The 21764-nt window shown below is 43.3% G+C and overlaps 1 protein-coding gene across 4 annotated transcripts; it reads left to right on the forward strand.

Moving 5' to 3' along the window:
* The first annotated feature begins 810 nt into the window (after positions 1 to 810).
* On the forward strand, positions 811 to 21067 carry arhgap27l (Rho GTPase activating protein 27, like). Of its 4 annotated transcripts, none has more exons than XM_034592841.1 (22): positions 811 to 1041; positions 3979 to 4107; positions 5513 to 6468; positions 8065 to 8271; positions 9554 to 9697; positions 10131 to 10286; positions 11173 to 11232; positions 11350 to 11433; positions 11508 to 11591; positions 11709 to 11789; positions 12111 to 12176; positions 13853 to 13920; positions 14105 to 14192; positions 14648 to 14749; positions 14877 to 14975; positions 15354 to 15426; positions 15627 to 15743; positions 15818 to 15916; positions 16073 to 16150; positions 16353 to 16487; positions 18224 to 18329; positions 19253 to 21067. In XM_034592841.1, the coding sequence occupies exons 2-22, from the start codon at positions 4077 to 4079 to the stop codon at positions 19428 to 19430; spliced, it is 3012 nt and encodes a 1003-aa protein (XP_034448732.1). In that variant the 5' UTR covers positions 811 to 1041; positions 3979 to 4076; the 3' UTR covers positions 19431 to 21067. The 4 variants fall into 4 exon arrangements, with proteins under 4 accessions (XP_034448732.1, XP_034448734.1, XP_034448735.1 ...); XM_034592843.1 differs by having other exon boundaries at positions 11508 to 11558; XM_034592844.1 differs by lacking the exon at positions 12111 to 12176.
* The last annotated feature ends 697 nt before the right edge of the window (positions 21068 to 21764 follow it).

Genomic DNA, 21764 nt, shown 5'->3' on the forward strand with positions numbered 1-21764 from the left:
CATCAGATGGACCAATCACGCGCTATCTCCCAAGGTTTATTTACTCTCCACACAAATGAATGCAGAAACCACACATCTGATCAAGTTACTATTAAGTTTGCTGAAAACACAGACATCCTGGGCTTGATTCAAGATGACGATGAAACTAACTTCAGAGTTTGAACATCACGAAAACTAAAGAAGATATTTTTGACTGTAAGACTGGCAGCTGCACTCATTAACATATGATTATTGCTGGGGAAGCTATTGAAGTTGTAGAGGACTATAAATACTTAGGAACAATAATACTCTCTCTGTGGAGAGCAGTCCAGCCTTCTGCTTCACTGCCTGGGGTTTTTGGCACATTCTGAATTTCCAAATGGAAAAATAAATCTATCTATCGATCAATGATCAGTTCAACGATCAGGAGAAAAATCTTCATGAATACATTCAGTAAAGTTCTCTGAAGACGCAGTGTCACAGTACTGCTTCATTCAGCTCTCAGTGCACTCCCCCCGCCTCCTCCTCACCAGGTCACGCCCACCTCATCAGTCCAGCTCCGTCTCAGCCAATCAAGCCAGTATATAAGCCCCAGTCACTCATTGGCCTTTTCTCTTGGATTGATTTCTCTAACCCTAACCCTTGAATGCAGTTTGAGTCAGCAGTTATTTCCTTTTATTTTAATGTATTTTGATATCGTCAGTATTTAAAAAATAATTTATTCATATTTTTATTTGTGATGTGTGAGATTTTTTTTCTACATTAATTACTTTTTATTTTTGCTGGAGCAAATTTATTGTTGCTTCATTCATCCAACACTATAAAGTTTGGATAACACCTGATCCAAATGATGCACCACCTGAAGAGTGCGGCCAGAGGGCGCTGTTGATCTGCAGGTGTGAACCAATCAGGATGTAAACTGGGTTGGTGCAACAAGATGGGACTGGTCGGTCACAGATGGGCGGGGCCAGAGAGAGGAGGAACCTGTTTGTGTGACTTGGACTCACCCCTTCAGGACCAGAAGAGAAAAAACAGGATGAGTGGGTCTGAACTTCACTGCAGGTAAAACTCTTTTATCTTAAACTTTATTTGAACAGTTCTCTGTGTTTGTTAAACCCACGGTATGGGGACCTGTTCCAACACTGATATTGTGGGGACTCTATAATCATATAGGGTGAAAGTCTGTGTGTGTGTTGTTGGCTCGAATGTGTTTCGCTCGACAGAAATTAACTCTTGCAGGTTTCCTGTGTGTAAACGTCTGAAAAATGTTAAATAACGAATGAGGATAAACGTTTAAAACTTTTCTTACAGTAGTTTGGTTTACACTGGTTCCAGAACGTTGTATGTACAATAAAGTATGTATTTCCTTGTGTACTACAAACACTGTACTGTGAAGAGCACATTACAACATCTATACAATCAGTGTCCTATAGAATTTAAAGATGCATTCTGTACAAACATTAGACAGAAACATGATTCAGACTCTTTTCACAAAAACTAATTTAAGTGTAGATTGAATGTAGATCACTCAGGAGGAGATCATGCAGGTTGGAGGTCCTTGGGTTCCTGGTGGTCTCTGAGGAGGTTCCAGGATTACTAGAGGGACTTTTCTGCTTCAAGAGCGTGAAGCATCAGGACTATTGCCATGGTAACCTGCAGTTTGATGACCACAGGAATAACCTCTGATTTTTTATGCTGACCATCAGCTGACGACCAATCACAGAGGAGGATTTGCTGTGCGCTCTCTGAATATTCCAGTTTATTTTGAACAATCTTGTTGAAAAACAGTGGCTGTTGGGTTTATGATGTCATTCGACACCCTGTGGGCAGCAGAGGCAGTTTCTCCTTTAAATTCTTCCTCTCTTCTGATTGGTTGATGGGGCGTGTCCTGCCACAGGCGCCTGACCTCGGTTTGATGATTGACAGTTCAGTTTATTTTCACACACACTTCAGTCCTGCGGTCGAACAGTGTGTGTGTGTGTGTGTGTGTGTGTGTTACATACCAGCCGGTTGGTGTGGGTGTGGCAGAGAAAAACAGAGAGAGAAAGGGGGGGGGAGGGGGGGCAGCATTCCAGCATATGCACACACACACACACCTGAAACACACCTGGCTCAGGTGTGAGTGACTCAGAGCGACTCTTAAAGGGCCCGTCACTGATATTGTTTCAGTCAGTGTTTGACATCTGATCAGAAACTTCAGGTTCTACATCTGACGACTCAAACAGCAGCAGCAGACATCAGATCGTAGTTATTGATCAGTTACAGGTGATAGATCAGTGTGGGAGAAACATCCAGAACAGAATCACAAAGACAGGAAACACACATACTGTGATGTCACTGAGGGGTGGAGTCCACACAGCCTTGTGGGCGGTGCTTGCAGCAGACAGGAAGAGCTGACACTTCCCTTTGTAAATAGAAAGGTCGGAGATCTGCCTCTTGCTATTGTTGTGTGTGTGTGTGTGTGTACTTGTACATCTGTCTTTGTGAAGACCACTTAGAGTGTGAGCACATTTTTGTGACTAACCTTCAGTTACAGTTTAAGTTTTGGCAACAAGTGTGTGTGTGTGTGTGTGTGTGTGTGTGTGTGTGTGTGTGTGTGTGTGTGTGTGTGTGTGTGTGTGTGTGTGTGTGTGTGTGTGTGTGTGAGAGATGCCTTGCCAAGAGGCTCCTAAACAACATATGTATCAGCTCCACCACTGAACATGTGACTGTTTGTCCTTTTGTCATTTTCTGGAACTTTTCCTGCAGCCACTTGGTAAAGTATCTGGAAAGTTCACAGTAAGCGTTTGGACGTGTTGATGAGGTTTCTAACATGTGACGGACGTGAAACTGGAATAATTAAAATATCTCAGGATGAAGATATCTGCCTCTGTTAGATCTGTGGTAACTGAACTGGACTAAACCGAATCGTTCGACCACATATTAACCTGCACCAGACAGTCTGACTGTCTGCTGTGCCTGTGTGTTGGCTCACAGCGCCACCTGCTGTGGTTGCCTGGAGGGAGAATTACTCAAGGCTATTTGTTTCTGAAGCATCATTTATTAGAAACAAGAAGTGTATTTGTTTGTCAGGTGCATTTTGTATTTGCAAACCACACTGTTTGTAAGTGAATGGTAGGATATTTGTAAAACATGTTTTGTTTTGTTAGGTTTTGGCTTGAATTTAGCTCCATAAGTGTGAGTTTAACGTTACTCGTGTGATACAGGACGTCCCTCCACTAATGCTGTTGTGTCAGGCTCTGTCACATGTAGACAAGTCTTTAACCCTCGGTGAAAAGATGAGTCGGGATCAGTTTGACTTGTTCTGACATGAAGGAGAAACACATAACTCTCATTCCTCTCTTGGGTTTTGTGTTCTCACGCACTGAGTGACTCTCAACTCAATTATTCTGACTTCACAAGTGAAAACAGATACATAAGTCTGTTTCAAACCATGTACCCGTCACATACTTCATACTACTTACATACTAGGACGTGATAATGATATAGACGTCTGTAGTTCTCTCTCTGGTCATCTTACATAAACTACACTGCCCCCCGATGATTTCAGGTGGTACTGCTCCGCCTCTTCCTGTATGCGTATCTAACGTTGAACATAAATGAGGGTTAAGATAAAGTGAAGGAATCTGATCTTCATCTGCAGACAAACACTGACTGAAGAACCTGAGTTATAGTAACGTTCACAGAGCTGCTGGAACCTTTGGGTTGCTGTTCAGTGTCGGGATGTGACACCAGCAGCCACACAAGTGAACTTGTGTCCGTTCACACTTTGTCAGAATGTGGACTGATGAACATCCTGGTTCACATCAGCTCGGTCGTCACAATGTCACTGACACAAGGCTCCAGTCTGGTTTAATCAACCTGACTCAAGTTAGCTTGTGTTAACTTGTGTTCATGTCATCAGCTTCACTGACACTGTGAATGTTGGATTCATGTCTTCTTCACCACCACAACAGTTTCTGGTGAATCCGCCCTGATCACAATTTTCTCTCTTTAAAGGGGCTCCTGATGAGGTGTGACCTGTGACCCCTCACCATCAGATTCACCTGCCTAACTACCTGAGGGGGTGTGGTCTGAGGAGCCAAGGGTCATCCCCAATGGCGGCGACCTCCTCCGTGCTTGGCAGAGGTTAGTTCTTTTAAATTTGTTGTTAAACTTTTAGACACAACAGTAGTTATGCTAGTTAAAGTAGCAGTAATAATGTTAGCAGTAGTTAAAGTAGCAGTAGTTAAAGTAGCAGTAGTTATGTTAGCTGCAGTAATGTTAGCAGTAGTAAAAGTAGCTTTAGTTAAAGTAGCAGCAGTAATGTTAGCAGCAGTAATGTTAGCAGTAGTAATGTTAGCGGCAGTAATGTTAGCAGTAGTAATGTTAGCAGTAGTAATGTTAGCGGCAGTAATGTTAGCAGTAGTTAAAGTAGCCGTAGTTAAAGTAGCAGCAGTAATGTTAGCAGCAGTAATGTTAGCAGTAGTAATGTTAGCGGCAGTAATGTTAGCAGTAGTTAAAGTAGCCGTAGTTAAAGTAGCAGCAGTAATGTTAAGAGTAGTAATGTTAGCAGTAGTAATGTTAGCGGCAGTAATGTTAGCAGTAGTTAAAGTAGCCGTAGTTAAAGTAGCAGCAGTAATGTTAGCAGCAGTAATGTTAGCAGTAGTAATGTTAGCGGCAGTAATGTTAGCAGTAGTTAAAGTAGCCGTAGTTAAAGTAGCAGCAGTAATGTTAGCAGCAGTAATGTTAGCAGTAGTAATGTTAGCGGCAGTAATGTTAGCAGTAGTTAAAGTAGCCGTAGTTAAAGTAGCAGCAGTAATGTTAAGAGTAGTAATGTTAGCAGCAGAAATGTTAGCAGTAGTTAAAGTAGCAGTAGTAATGTTTGAAGTAGTTAAAGTAGCAGTAGTAATGTTGGCAGTATTTAAAGTAGCAGTAGTAATGTTAGCGGCAGTAATGTTAACAGTAGCAATGTTAGCAGTAGTTAAAGTAGCAGTAGTAATGTTAGCGGCAGTAATGTTAACAGTAGTAATGTTAGAAGTAGTTAAAGTAGCAGTAGTAATGTTGGCAGTATTTAAAGTAGCAGTAGTAATGTTAGCGGCAGTAATGTTAACAGTAGTAATGTTAGAAGTAGTTAAAGGAGCAGCAGTAATGTTAGCAGTAGTAATGTTAGCAGTAGTTAAAGTAGCCGTAGTTAAAGTAGCAGTAGTAATGTTAGCAGCAGTAATTTTAGCAGTAGTCATTGTAGCAGTAGTTATGTTTGAAGTAGTTAAAGTAGCAGTAGTAATGTTGGCAGTATTTAAAGTAGCAGTAGTAATGTTAGCGGCAGTAATGTTAACAGTAGCAATGTTAGCAGTAGTTAAAGTAGCAGTAGTAATGTTAGAAGTAGTTAAAGTAGCAGTAGTAATGTTAGCGTTAGTAATTTTAGCAGCCTGTAAAGTAGCAATAGTTATGTTAGCAGCATCAGCAAGAGAGTTAGCATTAGCATTAATGCCTATTGATATCACACTGCCCTTCATTATTCTGATCCTCTGATCTGGACTAATTTTTTCAGGGCTGGGTCTGGTCCTGGTAGAGTTTGAGTATGAGTACCAGGGTCGGGACGGGGTGCTGGTCTCCATCAAACCCAATGAGCGATATGTACTGCTAGCAAAGACCAATGACCACTGGTGGCAAGTTCAGCGTGACAGCAGCTCTAAGCCATTTTACATCCCTGCCAAGTACGTCAAGGAGCTGCCAGTGGATTTCCCCTCCCCCTTGGATTTTGATGATCCAACCAGTGCTGAGCCAGTGTTGGTTCCTGTGGCTGCCCCAGTCCCTGTGCCCATTCCCATTCCAAAGACTCTGGAGGAACCCAATGGGAACAGAATCAAACAAGGGGATGAGGTGACAATCCGGCTTAAACCAGATGCATCTACTGGGTACCGTAAGACTGAGAACCGCATGTCAACATTTGGCGTCCCGTTGGATTTTCATGACCTGTCGCAGCTGGTTCAGACCAGCAACCCTCTTGGTGGTCCTGCAGAGACTGCGACCGCAACAACCAGCAGGAATACATACATCACCGATGGTGGTCTGAGCAAAAAACTGCCCCACCTGCCGGGTTGCCTGGATGACCAGAAGGACTCTGCAAAACCACGAGTTCCCACCTTCAGTCCAGCAGACCCGCTCTCTGTATCACGGCCCCAGACCCAAGCCATACCGGTAGAGATGCCAGTGGTCCCTGTGGTCCCCATAGTCCCCCCCAATAATGATATCCAAAGCACATGCTCATTGTCAGAAATTTGCCCTGACCACAAGGATTCCCTGATGGAGCCAGAGGAGGAGGCAGAGGAGGAGATGAGCGTGGAGGAGAGCAGCAAGGAGCAGGGGGATTTACTGAAGGAGCAAGATTCAAACCACATTTATGAGTCCATTCAAGACCTGAACCTGGACCTGGAGGTTCTGGTTAGAGAAAGAGTGAGTCCTGGACCTGGTCCTGAACTTGCACCTGCCCCACCTCCCACACAGGTAAGACACCTGAGACACTAGATCTTAAACAGGACAGGATATTGGATTCTGGTGTTGGACAGCCCAACCTTAAGGTTCTGCAGGCTCTGATTGTTCAAGTTTTTTTTACTCCTGGACCACTCTGTTGTGATTGGTCTACCACTACGAGTGTGTGTCGGAAATGTCCGCCTCAGGGTTAGGGTTGGGGTTATCCAAAAGGTCAAAGGTCAACTTCACTGTGAAATCAAAATGTTCTGCAGACTGACACTGTTATCTGTTAGTTTCTGGTTGGTGGAGACAAACGATGGTGACATGGGGATTCTAGAGTTCAAACTACAAAAATAATCTCCACGCAAACAAAGCATGCTGGGAAGTTTGTTCACATGGTCATCAGCAGATCTTGTTTAAATCTCCTCTAATTTGCCCGTGTCAGAACATGTGTTTGCCTGCTGATGTCACAGCAGGATGTGATGAGGTCAGCAGGATGTAGTGATGTCACAGCTGGCAGGATGTGTTCTGGGTCGGACAGGAAACTGTGAGAGGACAACGCTGCAGTGACCCCTGCAGGACAAGACAATCTGACATCTGTGTGTGTGTGTCTGTGTGTGTGTGTGCGCGTCTATCTATAGTTATGAGGCCATATTTGGTTCAATACCATCGTTGTGAGGACATTTTGTCTGGTCCTCACAACTATAGAGAGATGTGTGTGTGTGAACTGGTCTGACTGGTTTGGTTAAGACTCGGTTATTTCTCATGTTTCAGCTGCTCTCCGTGTACTGTAAAAAAATCACTTTGGAAAACAAATGAAATAATGACAAAAACAATAATAACGATAGTGTGTGAGCGCTTTGAGACATCGACACCTGAACCCCAACTGTGTGTGTGTGTGTGTGTGTGTGTGTGTGTGTGTGTGTGTGTGTGTGTGTGTGTGTGTGTGTGTGTGTGTGTGTGTGTGTGTGTGTGTGTGTGAATATTGAAGCAGGTTTCATGATCATTTAAGTCTCCAGTCTGACAGGTAGTGAGGGGGTGGGGCTACAGAGGGATCTTTAGGGAGACAACATGACACAGCTTCAGTCTCAGTTGGACACAATAACATCCTGATCCTAATATCACAGAGGCATTATGGGTAAGCCTACAGGTCCTGAACTCAACTATCAGCAGGAAATGCTCATCTGTGGTCAGGAAGTGTGTTTAGGTTAATGTAGAACTTTTTAGTTTGACCTCTGACCACTGTCAAATATTCGGAGAAGACACCTGATCATGGTGTAATGTGGTCTGTCCCATTTGACGTTCAGGGACGACCTGAAGTCACATGGCTCAGTTTGAACTTCGCCTCATCAGGACTCAGGATCAGTCATCAGGAAATGTCAAATAATTTCATCAGGGTGATGTCATCTGTGTTTGATCAGCTGACACTGAGCATCTTTGTTATATCAGGCTCCTCCTTCTCATAGGAACTCTCTATGACGTTTTTCTACAGAGCAGACATATGTTGTGTCACCCGAAGGCCACTGTAGCTTCTGTGAGGGTTTGTTGTAACATGTAACTTCACCACTAGATGTCACTAAATCCTTCGAACTGAACCCGTAACTGTAGCTACTCTCTCTCTCTCCACAGGACCCCAGCTCGCTCGGCCATAACTCACCCATCTATGCAAACATCTCTGTGAAGAAAACGTCTCACGACTCTGACGACCTCCTTATTCCGCCACCTCCAACCGAGCCCGCCCCCTTCCCTACAGGCCACACACCTTCTCCTTCTTCAGTCTCTTCCTCTGACATAAAAAGCCCCGCCTCCCCCATCAGCCTGCAGGATGAGTGGCAGGTAAGGCAAACTCGTACCTCTGGCAGTCTGTTGTTGAGACACTAAAATATATTTGAATTTGATTAAGATATTACATTTTATTTATCAGTGTCTGGTTCATTCTCACAGTTTTTGTATCTGACTGTGTTTAGATCTTTGATGAAGTCGTGTCTTTCATATTTTTCTTCCTGTTCATCCTTCATCAGATTTGATCAGATTTCACACTTTAACTTTCCGTTGAATTGAGGTGATTAAAGTTTCATCACATGTCACCTGAGCTGTTCAGTTCCAGTTACAGCTCAGGTGACACTTCACTGCCCTGCTCAAAGACACTTCAACACAACTCACACAGTTTTAGTTCCAGGTCATTTTTAATAGTTTAGTGTTTCATCCATAGACTGTATATAAAAATGGACGTAGGTTCGGGTTCCAAAAGAGGAAGCCTATGCAGAAGTGCTTAAAAGTGTAATACCGCCGGGATCCAGCAGGGGCTGGATCAACTGGCTCTAAGAAAACTCTGGCTCCATAGGCTGCCATTCAAAAACCGCCACTTTCTCCCATGAAATACTCTGTCAAAAAAATGACCCACGGTTGATTATGGTCTTATCCGCTTGATATTCCCTGTCTTATAAGAGATCTGGTGGTCCTTCTGAAAAGAATTTCGTAATTAATTATATATTAGAGCTCAAAATGTGTTAATTATGGAGGCATGGCTCTTTGACTAACCCTAACCCTAACGGACAGGCAGCAGCTGCAACGGGTCACGCGAGAGAGAATCACCAGAGCAAAACAGGAGCTGTGTTTACACCGTGTTCACTCACTTCTCTCACATTTACTGTGATTCTGTTGGTATCAGTCGCTGGAGAAGGTTTTTACACCGACACGTTAACTGTTAGTTTGTCTTTATTGGGCCCGAGCACCGTGCAAGGACCTTATTGATTTAGCTTCGGCTTATTAAACATGAACTTTACCTCAGATGATGGAAGCTAACTTGTTAGCAGCTAGTTCTCGGCGCAGTCGAGAGCTGTGGTCAGTAGCCGGTGTAGGTGGGCGTGTTTACACTCCGGGTTGAGAGGTCAAAGTTCAGACCCAGCTTAAAAAATTTGATTGGGTTAGGGAGAGAATATGGAAAGAAGTCATTTGTTTTTAATTTCTCAGATAAACTACAGACTTAATAAATAAACCTGAACGCAGTAGAAATATTCAAATTCAAAGATCTTTATTGTCATTATACTCAGGTACAATGACATTGTAACAAGAGTGCACCTGAACACAGAAGCAGCTTATTGGTCTCTCTGCTCAGGTTCACACGGACCACGACAGCGGGAAGATGTTTTATTTCCATCCTGTGACGAGACAAACAACCTGGACCGACCCCCACAGCCCCACAGCGCCCCCTGCTGCACTGGCCTCCCCTTCACCGCTGCTCTCCCCCGCCTCCTCTCAGGTACATTCACCTGTTCATTCATAGAGTGGATATCAATCACTGCTTGTTACATGGATGTTGGTGAATGTCTAGTTAGTTGAAGATAAGTCTCGTTAAGATAAGATAAGATAAGATAATAATTTGTCCCATTATGGGGAAATTTGCAGTGTTACAGCAGCAAGAGTCAAAAAGACATCAGCAAGAAATTAGTAACTTGCAATACTTAAGTGTAAGGAATATAAAAAAATATATAGAAATATAGCAACATATGGATGTAGTTGATGTAGTTAGTTGAAGATAAGCCTAGTTAGGTGAAGGTTAGTCTAGTTAACTGGAAGTAAGTCTAGTTAGGTGTAGTTAGGTAAAGTTAGGTCTACTCAAATCTAGTTAGGTGAAGTCAAGTCAGTTGAGGTGAGTAGAGCTGTGTCCTCTCTACTAACATGGTTCCTCTCAGGATTCTTGTTGTTGGGAGCAGCTACTGGACGAAGCCTCTGGGAGATTTTACTACTTCAACCCAATCACACGAGCCACATCGTGGACTGCACCTGAGCCACTCTCCCCCTCCTCCCCCCTGTGGTCGCCAAGCAACAGGAAGCATGACGACAGCCCGGTACGATGCCGATAAGATGCCAGAATAAAACTATGATAACAATAAAGTCAGAGCAGAACTGTCATGGGGTTACGCTATGCCCTGTAATATATAAGGTGCAAACGCTTAACATACACCAACGAGGGACACACAGTTATACTTGTCATTTGCTATGTTAACAACATTGGTTGCAGCATCTCAGTATCAGTAGCATTAACATTAGCATAAGCATTAGCATTAGCCAGACTGCTAGCATGTTAAGCTACCACTCATAAATACTCAAATAAACCATTTAATCTTTCTAAACTGTACTGATACACATAGTCCATGTCCAATAATTGGAAATAAACTTTAAGATAGTTTATATTCACAAACATTTATTCAATGTTCTTTGGGTACTGGCGTCTGGCTGCAGTATAGGTCATAAACCTCCTCCATGTTAACAGACGGGACATGAACTGAACAAAAAAATCAAAGTAGACGTTAAATAAATGTTATTAAAGATGTTTCTGTCATTTCAGGTCGCTCTTATCTCACTGATGTTTGTTCAAGTGTTTCTGATCAGTTTGGTTTACATTCTACTTGATTCTTGTTGTTCTGGTTTGTTCCCTCATGGCTGATGCACTTACTGTGAGTCGCTTTGGGTAAAAGCGTCAGCTAAATGTAATGTAATGTAATTTGTTATTTGATGATATAAAAACAAGACGTCATGATTGACAGCTGAGACTGAGTCAGGATTGGACCTTGATACCCAGACTCTGACTGCAAATAATTTCATCGCCAATAGAGGGCAGTGTTTGTATTTGAGATATTTTAGCTTCATTTCTGGAGGAAGTGGAGACGTGACGTAAACTTTATTTACTCTGAACAGAAGAACAAACTCTGTTGTTTCTTTTTTAAACTTTAGCCTCCACTGCCAGAGGAAGATTATCCTGTAGAGGGAGCTAATGACACTGTGTTTACAACGGTAAGCACACACACACACACACACGCACACGCACGCGCACGCGCGCACGCGCACGCGCACATACACACATACACACATGCACACATTTCATCTGTAGTTTGTCAATTTTCTTCCCAGAATCCTCAGCAGCCTGTGGGTCTGATTCCCAGAGCTCAGATGGAGTTGAAAGATGGAAACTCCTCCCAGTGGAGGATGCAGGAGGTAATCAATCAATCAATAGATCGATCAGTTTATGCTCCTGATCTTTCTCTGATGAATGTCATTGATGGTTTCAGCCCCAAAGGAGGACGGGAAACGGAGTTTCTGAGGAGGGAGCGACTCTGCAGGTCAGGAGCTGGAGACACAGTGTGGCCGAAGACGTGAGTGACACAAACGTAGAAAGAACCTACTCTGACGCAAATCAATGACTGAATCAATAATTTAATCAATAATTTAATCAATGACTGAATTTATGTTTCCTCCTCGATGTGTTTCAGACGTTTGCTCTCGGTCACAGGAGAAACGTGTCTGACCTCACGGAGGTGTCGAATAGAAGGCTCTCGCCCGACAGTTCACAGGTAAACACACCTGTCTCACACCTTTCTTCACAGCTGTCTTCACAACATTCTTCACACCTGTCTCACACCTTTCTTCACACCTGTCTCAGACCTGTCTTCACAGCTGTCTTCACAACATTCTTCACACCTGTCTCACACCTGTCTTCACAACATTTTTCACACCTGTCTTCACACCTGTCTCACACCTTCCTTCACACCTGCCTCACACCTGTCTTCACGCCTGTCTCTCATCTTTCTTCACACCTGTCTCACACCTGTCTCATTTATTCATTCATTGTCTCGTTAACACCTTGTGATGTCATCCTGTTCTTCCTCATCAAGTTCTCTGATAGGCACAGACTGAAGAGGAATCTGTCCAATCGGAGCACAGACTCCCACCAGCTTCATGTAGGTCCTGGGCCCTGATTGGCCACTGGGTGCTGGGTGTCTGTTGGGTTGTCTCTGTCAAAAATGGTCTGAAACAATGGTTGGGTTCTGTGGTGGTTCTCCTGGTGGATGGTTCTGAAAAACTAGCTGCTCGTCAGCTCGTTAGTTATTTACCGAACATAGTTTAATGGTTGTAGCTATGCTAACAGCATGTTCTCAAAATGAATTCTCATGAATCTTGGGTCAGACTTTGTTGATCCTCTTGGTGCCACCAGCAGGTCAGACTGTTATATCTTCAAATCTGAAGAAGTTAGTGGTGGAATCTCATTCTGGTTCGAGTTTTAAAATATCATTTAACTCTTGAGACCAAACAATGCTTAGTTCAGGGATCCTGTAACTGACTGATGTAAAGACCACAGACTGGATCAAGAACCAACTGTGATCCTGTGGATAGAACTTGGAACCTGCCGAGACCTCAAACCACATACTGCAGAGACCACATACTGAAGTCTTGGATCAGGACCGACAAAATCAAGAACAAGAATGAATAATTCAGACGTTAAGTCGGACAGTCGATCTCTTCTCAGGAGACAAAGAGCTTCATAAAGTTTATGTTGGAACTAAGGAGGTTCTCCTGGTCTCTTAAAGGCAACTAGAGGAGCTTATTTGAGTTCTTTAGGAGACCTTAGTACTTAGGATCAGTGGATCGTGGTTTTAGGAGGTCCATGTTAAGGATCCTGGTTTAGAGGGTACATGGGTCCTTAAGGGTTTTGTTGGGTACTTTTAAATGGGTCACTGAGGAGGTTTTACCAGTCCTCCACTAGATTCCAAGGCTCCATGAGGATTATATGTGGCTCCTGGAAAGGTTTGCGATTTTAAGGGGAGGATTTACTGGAGATATATAGAGAGAGAAGTGCTCAGTGCATTATCGGAGTTCACCCTCAGTCTAGACCTATAGCAGCATAACTAAGGGATGTGTCAGGACCTGATCAAGAACTATAGACTTTATCAAAGAGGAACATTTTAAGTTTAGGGTTAGATGGGGTCTGACTCCAGAACCCAGAGTGGGAGCTGGTTCCACAGGAGAGGAGCCTGGTAGCTGAAGGTTCTACCTCCTGCTCTACTGTGAATTTGACAGGGAGCCAATGCAGAGAAGCTAAGAGCAGTAATATGATCTCTCCTAGTTCCTGTCAGAACTCGTGCTGCAGCATCTTGGACCAACTGGAGGCTTTTCACAGACTTACTGGGACGTCCTGATAATAGAGAGTTACAGTAATCCAGTCTAGAGAACAAGTTTCTCAGCATCCTTCTGAGACAGGATGTTCCTAATGTTCATAATATTGTGCAGGTGGAAGAATGCTGTCCTATAGGCTTGTCTTATATATGTTATATTGAAGGGGTCCTGGGAGATTCAAGGTATACTAGAGAACAATTACTGACTTCACTTGGGATCCATGATGAGAATTATTGAGTGGTAGAGAGTGGCAGAGTCTAGAAATCACTTAGAACTAGTAATGCTCCTTGATGAAGTTCCAGGGGTTATAGAGGTTTCTTCAGGGAGTTCTGTCTCTAAAGGTGGTTCGAGGGTAACAGCCTTCAGGGAGGAAGAACAACAACACACACACGCACGCACGCACGCACACACACACACACAGACAGTAATCTCATTTTAAAGCTGACCTGTAATGTGTCCACAGGGCCATCAGCTGGAGAAAGCAGGAATCATCAATAAGACCAAAGTAGTTGATAACGGCAAAAGGATCAGGTGAGAACAAAAAAACTGAACTCTGAGCTTCAGTATTTCGATGATGTCTTCACTCTGTAGAACTGCAGGAAGGATTTTATGGTTGAAAGCAGATTTAGACGTTTTATTTTCTTCTCTTTGGATCTTCTTTAACATCAGGGTGATATTTAGTTTGGAGCTGACTGTCTGTCTTGTTGTTGGACAGGAAGAACTGGAGTCAGTCCTGGACCGTCCTGCATGGTGGGATCCTCACCTTTCACAGAGACCCCAAGTCTGCTCCGACTGGGAACGCTGTAAGAACCAGTTTCACACCTGAACACTCACTGGATTTCACAGATAAAGTCATCAGGCAGGTTTGAGTCTGGTTAGAGGTTCAGCGGCGATGATGTCACTTTATGAGTCATTAGGTGATGCATTAGGTTCACATGTACAACTCTTGAACTTCCCATGACCCTGAGAGTCTTCATACATAGTACTGTCCAATCTGGCAGTGGTTCATGTTCCCCGCAGGATGAACAGTAATAATTGACCTGAAGCCCTCTTCAGGTTCTCATATGTCATGTATTGAAAACTCTTTCCAATATGTCTGTTCATCTCAACAAAGTTTCCAACGGGTGGATCCATCTCAGGGCCGACCTATTCCAGGATTCATTGCACTTTTGCTGACAAACGTTTTTCAAAGAGATGATGATGAGACCAAAACATCTGTTTTTAAATGTATCAACTAAACCGACGTTCCGTTTTCCAGAGTAAAGCGTCACAGATTGTTCCAGAGTACACGGTGGACCTGAGAGGTTCTACAGTCAGCTGGGCTGCCAAAGACAAGTCCTCCAAGAAGAACGTTGTAGAGGTACTGACCTGTTTCCACGGTTACAGGCTGTTGGACCTCCACATATGCGTTACCATGGACCTTCTGTGTCTGTTGCCATAGTTACACCAGCGTGACCATGGTGTTATTTGTTTGTGTTTGTTTGCAGCTAAAGACTCGGCATGGTTGTGAGTTCCTGATGCAGTACGACACCGAGAGCATCATCAGTGACTGGCTCAAAGTGATCCAGGACGCCGTCAGACAACTGGTACACAACACACAGACGACACCACTCGACACACGGACATGAAATGACACAACACGGACACCACACGGACAACACACAGACGACACACACACACCACACCACACACGACAGACAACACAGACAACACACGCACCACACATTACACACAACATAGACAACAAACAGACACCACATGACAAGACACAGACAACACACACAGACACCACACAACAGAAACCGACAAAACACAACAACATTGATTCAGGAACGCGATGTTGTGACGGAGGACGAGAGCGATGCAGCGTCAGACACAAAACACAACAGAACAGAAACACGAATACATACACAACACATCCTAACACGTACAGAAGTGGTGTAAACAGATCTAATCTGATTCAGGAACACGATGTGGTGACGGAGGACGAGGACGACGCAGCGTCGGACAGAGAAGACAAAGAGCGCAGGAAGACGTGTGAGTCGACTTCACTTTCAAACTTTTTGAGTAGTTGATCAACAGAAAAATAATTTTGTCTCTCCTGTCACGGAAACAGGACACAAAAAAAACAGACATCTGAGACATTTCAAATGTTCATCAACTAATCAGATTCATCGATGAGTCTGAAACCAATCAGATTCATTGATACTGACTCGGGGTATTTTTCTTGTTTTCAGCCACCAGGAGTTCATCAGGCGTTGACTCGGAGCAGACACGAGTTCGGACCAAACTCAGACGCTTCCTCCAGCGTCGGCCGACGCTGCAAAGCGTCAAAGAGAAAGGATACATCAGAGGTCTGTAGAACACGTGATGTCTATAGAACACATGTTCCATGACGTTTGTCTGTAACGTTCTCTCTCTGGTTCAGATAATGTGTTCGGATGTCACCTGGACACACTGTGTCACAGAGAAAACACAACCATCCCCACATTTGTACAGAAGTGTATCAGAACGGTAGAGCGGAGAGGTACACACACACACACACACACACACACACACACACACACACACACACACACACACACACACACACACACACACACACACACACACACACACAGACTCGCAGGTTTACTAAGTAAATATTATGTGACATGTAAATGTTTGTGTGTGTGTGTGTCAGGTCTGGACATTGATGGTATCTACAGAGTCAGTGGAAACTTGGCTGTGATCCAGAAACTACGACATAAAGCTGATCACGGTAATAAATGTCAGTCTGTTGTTTCCCATGATGCATCATGTGGACTTCTCTGAAGATTAACCACTAGGAGGCGTCTTGATTATTGAACACTCAACATCGTGGCAGATTATAACTGAAATAAAAAGTTTTAAAGTGAGGAGTTGACCTGAGGTGTGACTCTATGCAGATGATGTGTTTAAATCTGTTGTTGTCGTCTCTGCAGAGGAGCAGCTGGACCTGGACGATGGGCTGTGGCAGGAGATCCACGTGATCACCGGAGCTCTGAAACTTTTCTTGCGGGAGCTTCCAGAGCCGCTGTTTCCCTTCAGCTGCTTCGACAAGTTCATCGCTGCTATCCGTCAGTACTGCCTACATCTCACATTGTACACAACGCAAATGTGACACAAACCTTTAAACCAGAGAGACACACATTGTATTTTTCTTCCTCTGCACCGGACACACCTAGTGGCTGGCCGGGGGTATACTGTTTTCGGGTTGTCCATCCATCCCTGTGAACATGATGTCTCAAGCACGCCGAGAGGGAATTTCATCAGATTTACTTTAAATATTCAGTTGGATTCAAAGATAAACTAATTCGACTTTAGAGGTAAAAGTTTAAAGGTTAGTGACCTCATAGACATAAACTGCTCTGATTGGTGGAGACAAGTAACCACAAGGAGGTGATTCTAGTTTTTATAGTAAAGTCAATAATGACCTTAATATAACCCCAACCCTAACCCCCTTTTGAGACGTGGAGAATTGAAGAGTGGGAAGACGATACATTAGATGACAGTAATGCATCTTAACATTGGTTGCCACTCGCCAATAAACTGAACGAAGAAGAAGAAGAAGAACAAGAACAAGAACAAGAACAAGAAGACTTCAACATCTGGTCGTTTGTAGCAAACACAGAAATATGTTTGTCCCTTTCAATTGATAATTTTGTTAACGGACAAACTTTTAGTCTTGAAACACACAAGTTCTGCAGGTTCTCGAAGATTTATGACTCCTCACATCTCCAGACTCAAACTCCAAGCTTTTTAGATCTAAACACAGTTCAGAGAAAATATAATTTAGTTTGTATCCCCTAGTTTCGAGAGGCGCTGCCATGTTCCTCCAAGTACGTATGCAGAGACCAACAAGTGGTGTGTTCATCCAAACAGGTGTAGGAGTTATCTCAGGTCCCAAGTTTCTGATCTAAAAATAATCCAATGAAAGAAAAACTGCTTAACCCAAATTTAGCTGCTTTCAGACAAGAGTTTGTTTGTCCTGTGAAGCAGCAGCAGCAGGTTGTCGGGTCCGACTCGTTCAAACAGGAACATGTGGGAACATCCAGGCGAGGGGCGGAGCCTGTAGAGCAGCAGGTTGTCGGGTCCGACTTGTTCAAACAGGAACATGTGGGAACATCCAGGCGAGGGGCGGAGCCTGTAGAGCAGCAGGGGCGGAGCCTGTAGAGCAGCAGGAGGCCGGACATGACGTATAAACTCTGCTGTGGAAAGATCAGTGTTGTTGTTTACAGCTCATCCACACCGGCGTCGGCCCTCAGCACCAAAAGATCTGGAACCTCCTCGTGTTTCTACGTCTTCTACGTGTACGGCTCCTCGTCTTCATCCTGAGATATTTGTGTTCTTCCAGTTTCACGTCCGTCACGTGTTAGAAACCTCATCAACACGTCCACTCGCTCTCTGGGAAGCTTCCACACATTGTCCTGCTGTGTCCTCACATGGACTCACTCTGACATGTTACACACATTTTACTAGGAGGCTGCAGGAGAAGATCCAGAACATGTCCAGAGACACTGACTCAGACATTTGTTCTCACATAGAGAACCTGCAGAACATGTGAGGAGCATGTGAGGAACATGTCAGTGGTTCAGTTCATGTGTGAAAACATCTCATTGACAAATAAATGAAAAAGAAATGAAGTGTTTTCAGCCTTGTTCACTTAAACCACAATGAAAGAAAAGCTCATGTTATCAACACATCGTGAGTAAAGATCATCTGGAGTTCGGCCTGTAGCACTTTACGCTTACTTGTTAGCTACATCTGCTGAACCTGTCATCATGTGAACGCAGCTCTGTTTGTTTCCATGCAGAAGTTCCAGACCACAGTCTGAGAGTGTCCTACATGAAGGACCTGGTTCGATCGCTGCCTCTGCCAAATCACGACACCATGGAGCTGCTGTTCAAACACCTGCACACGTGAGTGTAACCTAAAGCCGAACCAGGCCAGAGAAGCAGGACTGGTTTTGTTCTCGTGTTTATCGAGCAGTTTCACCTCTGAGACGTCACAGCACCTTCAGCTCTCAGTGTCTCAGTCTGGTTTCACAGAAACTGTTAACCCAGGATCAGACGACACACTCAGATGTCACCCTGAAAAAGGGTGACATCAAATACAGAATGTTTAGCACAAAAATGTATTCTTCTCTCTGATGTTGTTTTAGAATCACATTAGGTGAAAGAATCATATTTGTTTTTTTACATTCAGTAAATCTTGGATGTTTTTTGATCTCATTTTCTCTGGATCTCACTTGTCTTAAACAGATCCTTTTTGTATCTCACCAATGTTGATTTGAGTTTACTGACGACTGTCTTCATTTGTTCTGCGTGTGGTTTGTCCAAAATAAGCTAAGTACACAATTATAAATGCCTTCACATACAGAAGATTATCAGGGTCAGACATGGGAAACAAATCAGAGGAGGAAGATTTGTTTCATTATGTCTCAGCGACACCTTTGACCAGAGGCATCATGTTTTTAGTTTGTTCGGCCGTCTCATTCTATTGAACGTTATATCCCAAGAAAACCTTGAGGGAGTTTCTTCAAATTTGGTCCAAATGTTACAACTTAGACTCACAGATGAACTGATTAGATTTCAGAGATCAAAGGTCACGTGACTGAAACTGCTCTGATTAGTGAAGACAAACGATCATGAAGTGAAAATATTCTAAACCACTATTTTACACAGTGGTTTTGTTTGAACAGATGTTTTCCATGGTTGAAATATGGATGTTTTTCTCAAACTTGTTCACGTGATTAATTTAAAGTCTGTGAGTCGTCACTCCTCTAACGTTGTTCCACAATGATTTGATGATGTCAGAACTTACACTGAACCTCTCTCTGCAGGGTGACCGAGCACAAGGACTCCAACAGGATGTCGGTTCAAAGCGTCGCCATCGTGTTTGGACCCACGTTGCTCCGCCCACAGACTGAGTCCCCCAACATGACGATCCACATGGTTTTCCAGAGCCAGATTGTGGAGCTCATGCTCAATGAGTTCCAGTTCGTCTTTTCCCAGACGTAGGAAGAACCTACTGTTGAATTTACAAGAACCATTAGAGAACCTCTGGGGGGCACCAGAGCACCATGAGAAATGCCAATAATCTTCTGAAGTGACAGAGAAGCTCCTACACCTCCTGTCACATGGTTCCGTTTCTAAGCAAAGTTAGAGTCTTCTACAAAACTCTGGATCTGTGTAGATAAACATCATCATCTCGCTCTATCAAGATCACGCTGCCACATTCTGACCCTCTCAAAGCTTTGTGACTTGAATGATACAGGTAGAACCTGATAAAACCCTGGATCAGTTTGGAACCAGCTTTGCTTCTAGTACAAAGACCAAACCGCTCATTTAAATCCCCAAATATCTCACTTTAAAACAAAATATCCAAATTTATCTAAAACTTTGTAGAACTCTTCACAAACACCCTCTCTCTTTTTATTTTTATTTTTACAGAAAAAAACAGCAGCGCTCAACCTCCTGAGATTTCTCAATTTGTGCAAGAATAAATTCCACCTAGTTTCAAAACCTTCTGGTTTTGAAAGATCACACGACACACCTCTCTGACCACACTGTCCAGAATGATTCAGGGAGAACTTGAGTGAAAATATCTACAACTCTTTGGCTTCACTTCAGACTGTACAACCTGCACCTTAAAACCCAAAGAACAAACTAAATCTACAAGTTCAAGTCTCACTCACAACCTCGTAAAACTCACAAAATCTCCTATTAGTAACGATTTTCTGACATTTAACTTTAATGGAACCTGAAAACCTTATGAACATAATGTTCTAGAACCTTGAACAGAACCTCAGGACTTGTTCACACCTGGTTTGTTTCAGAGCTTCAGACTCTTCAGTTCAGTCTGAACCTAAACATCAGGTGTGAAAGGTTCCTCAGAGCAGAAGAGGAGTTCTGGGTCTGGATCAAACTGAACCTGGTTCTGTTGGTTTGCAGTGAAAACACTTTGTTGGAGAGTTTTGACTTTTGGACCAATCACAGGAAGTAGAGACAGAATTAAACAGTAGAAGAAGAAGAAGAAGAAGAAGAAGAAGAGGAAGCAGCTGCAGTCTTCACCTCCGACGATATAATGTTTGAACCACGAGGACGTTCAGTTGGTGCCTTTGAACTAGTGTGGAGTACTGTAGTACTGTAGTACTGTGGAGTACTGTAGAGTACTGTGGAGTACTGTAGTACTGTAGAGTACTGTAGTACTTTGGAGTACCATAGTACTGCGCCTGAAGGTGCTGATGCTGCTTGTGATACATCATGATGTTACCATGGCAACCAGATGACCAGCCCAACTGACAACACGCCCGTCTACAAACCAATCAGAGTCAAGTATAGGTAGACTCCGCCCACGTAGGCGATGACAACAGGACGTACGTATGTCAGACAAAATTTTGTCCCTAAATTACAAAGTGAAACCCAAACTAACCAAATCAATTGAAACTATGGAACAAACACATGAAGCTTCGGACTCACAGTGAGAAAACGTCATAAAAGAACATGAGACACAAACTCTCATCCTTGTCCTTTAAAAAGTTGTGTTTACAGGGATTGAACCTGGAGCCACCAAGAACTAACCCTAACCCTAACCCAGTGGACCAATGAACCCTGGACTCGATCTCTTACCCAAAGAGATTTGCTTCTTGGAATCTTAAAAAAGTGTTTCGTCTCTATTGGTTGAAATGTCTCATGAGCTTAAACCAAAGAAACATCTCACTCAGGTAAAGACCTGAATTTTCACTCATTGTGAACATGAACAGGTGTTTTTATGTCTGTGATGCTGTATCCATGGATACCATCGAAAGAGTTTCTCACAGGAATTCATCAGCTGGATGTCTGAAGTCTTGTTTCTTCTCCACTCTATTTTTAATCTGATGTCTGATCATTGGAAAATGTCGTCACTGACAGGAGGCGGACCCTGGTGTGCCGGTTGCCATGACAATAGTTCAAAGTTACACATTTACCACAGTTTTGAAACAAGATCCTGCGCACGATAAGTTTGATTTCAGTTATTGTTATGATGAATTCATGAGGTGAAATAATCCTGAAGAACATGTTTCATTTCATTCAGCACCTCAAACTGTGACATTCATCTTGTTTAATGATCCTGTCTCAAACATCACATTGGTTCATTCTGTAGAATCTTTTATCCAAAGTGAAAAATCAATCAATCAGTTCTTTCATTCAAAACACGGACTTGTTCGGGAGTCTCAGTAAGAGAATGAAAACGAGAGTTCTGTGTGACATTTACTGACATTTACTGACTCTGGTAAAATACACGTTTATACAAAGTATATTTTTTACATGAAATCTTCATTGTTTTTAAACACTGGGTCAAAATGTTACTCT

This window comes from Hippoglossus hippoglossus, chromosome 8 (assembly GCF_009819705.1).
Source record: "Hippoglossus hippoglossus isolate fHipHip1 chromosome 8, fHipHip1.pri, whole genome shotgun sequence".
NCBI classification, from domain to species: domain Eukaryota; kingdom Metazoa; phylum Chordata; class Actinopteri; order Pleuronectiformes; family Pleuronectidae; genus Hippoglossus; species Hippoglossus hippoglossus.

What these genes read in the sequence shown, in the direction of transcription:
- arhgap27l (XM_034592841.1), top strand. Translation starts at nt 4,077, where the DNA reads ATGGCGGCGACCTCCTCCGTGCTTGGCAGAG. An exon ending in TCTCGCCCGACAGTTCACAG is followed by an intron (nt 11,790 to 12,110) that starts GTAAACACACCT and finishes TTCCTCATCAAG; the next exon opens with TTCTCTGATAGGCACAGACT. An exon ending in CTGCTCCGACTGGGAACGCT is followed by an intron (nt 14,193 to 14,647) that starts GTAAGAACCAGT and finishes TCCGTTTTCCAG; the next exon opens with AGTAAAGCGTCACAGATTGT.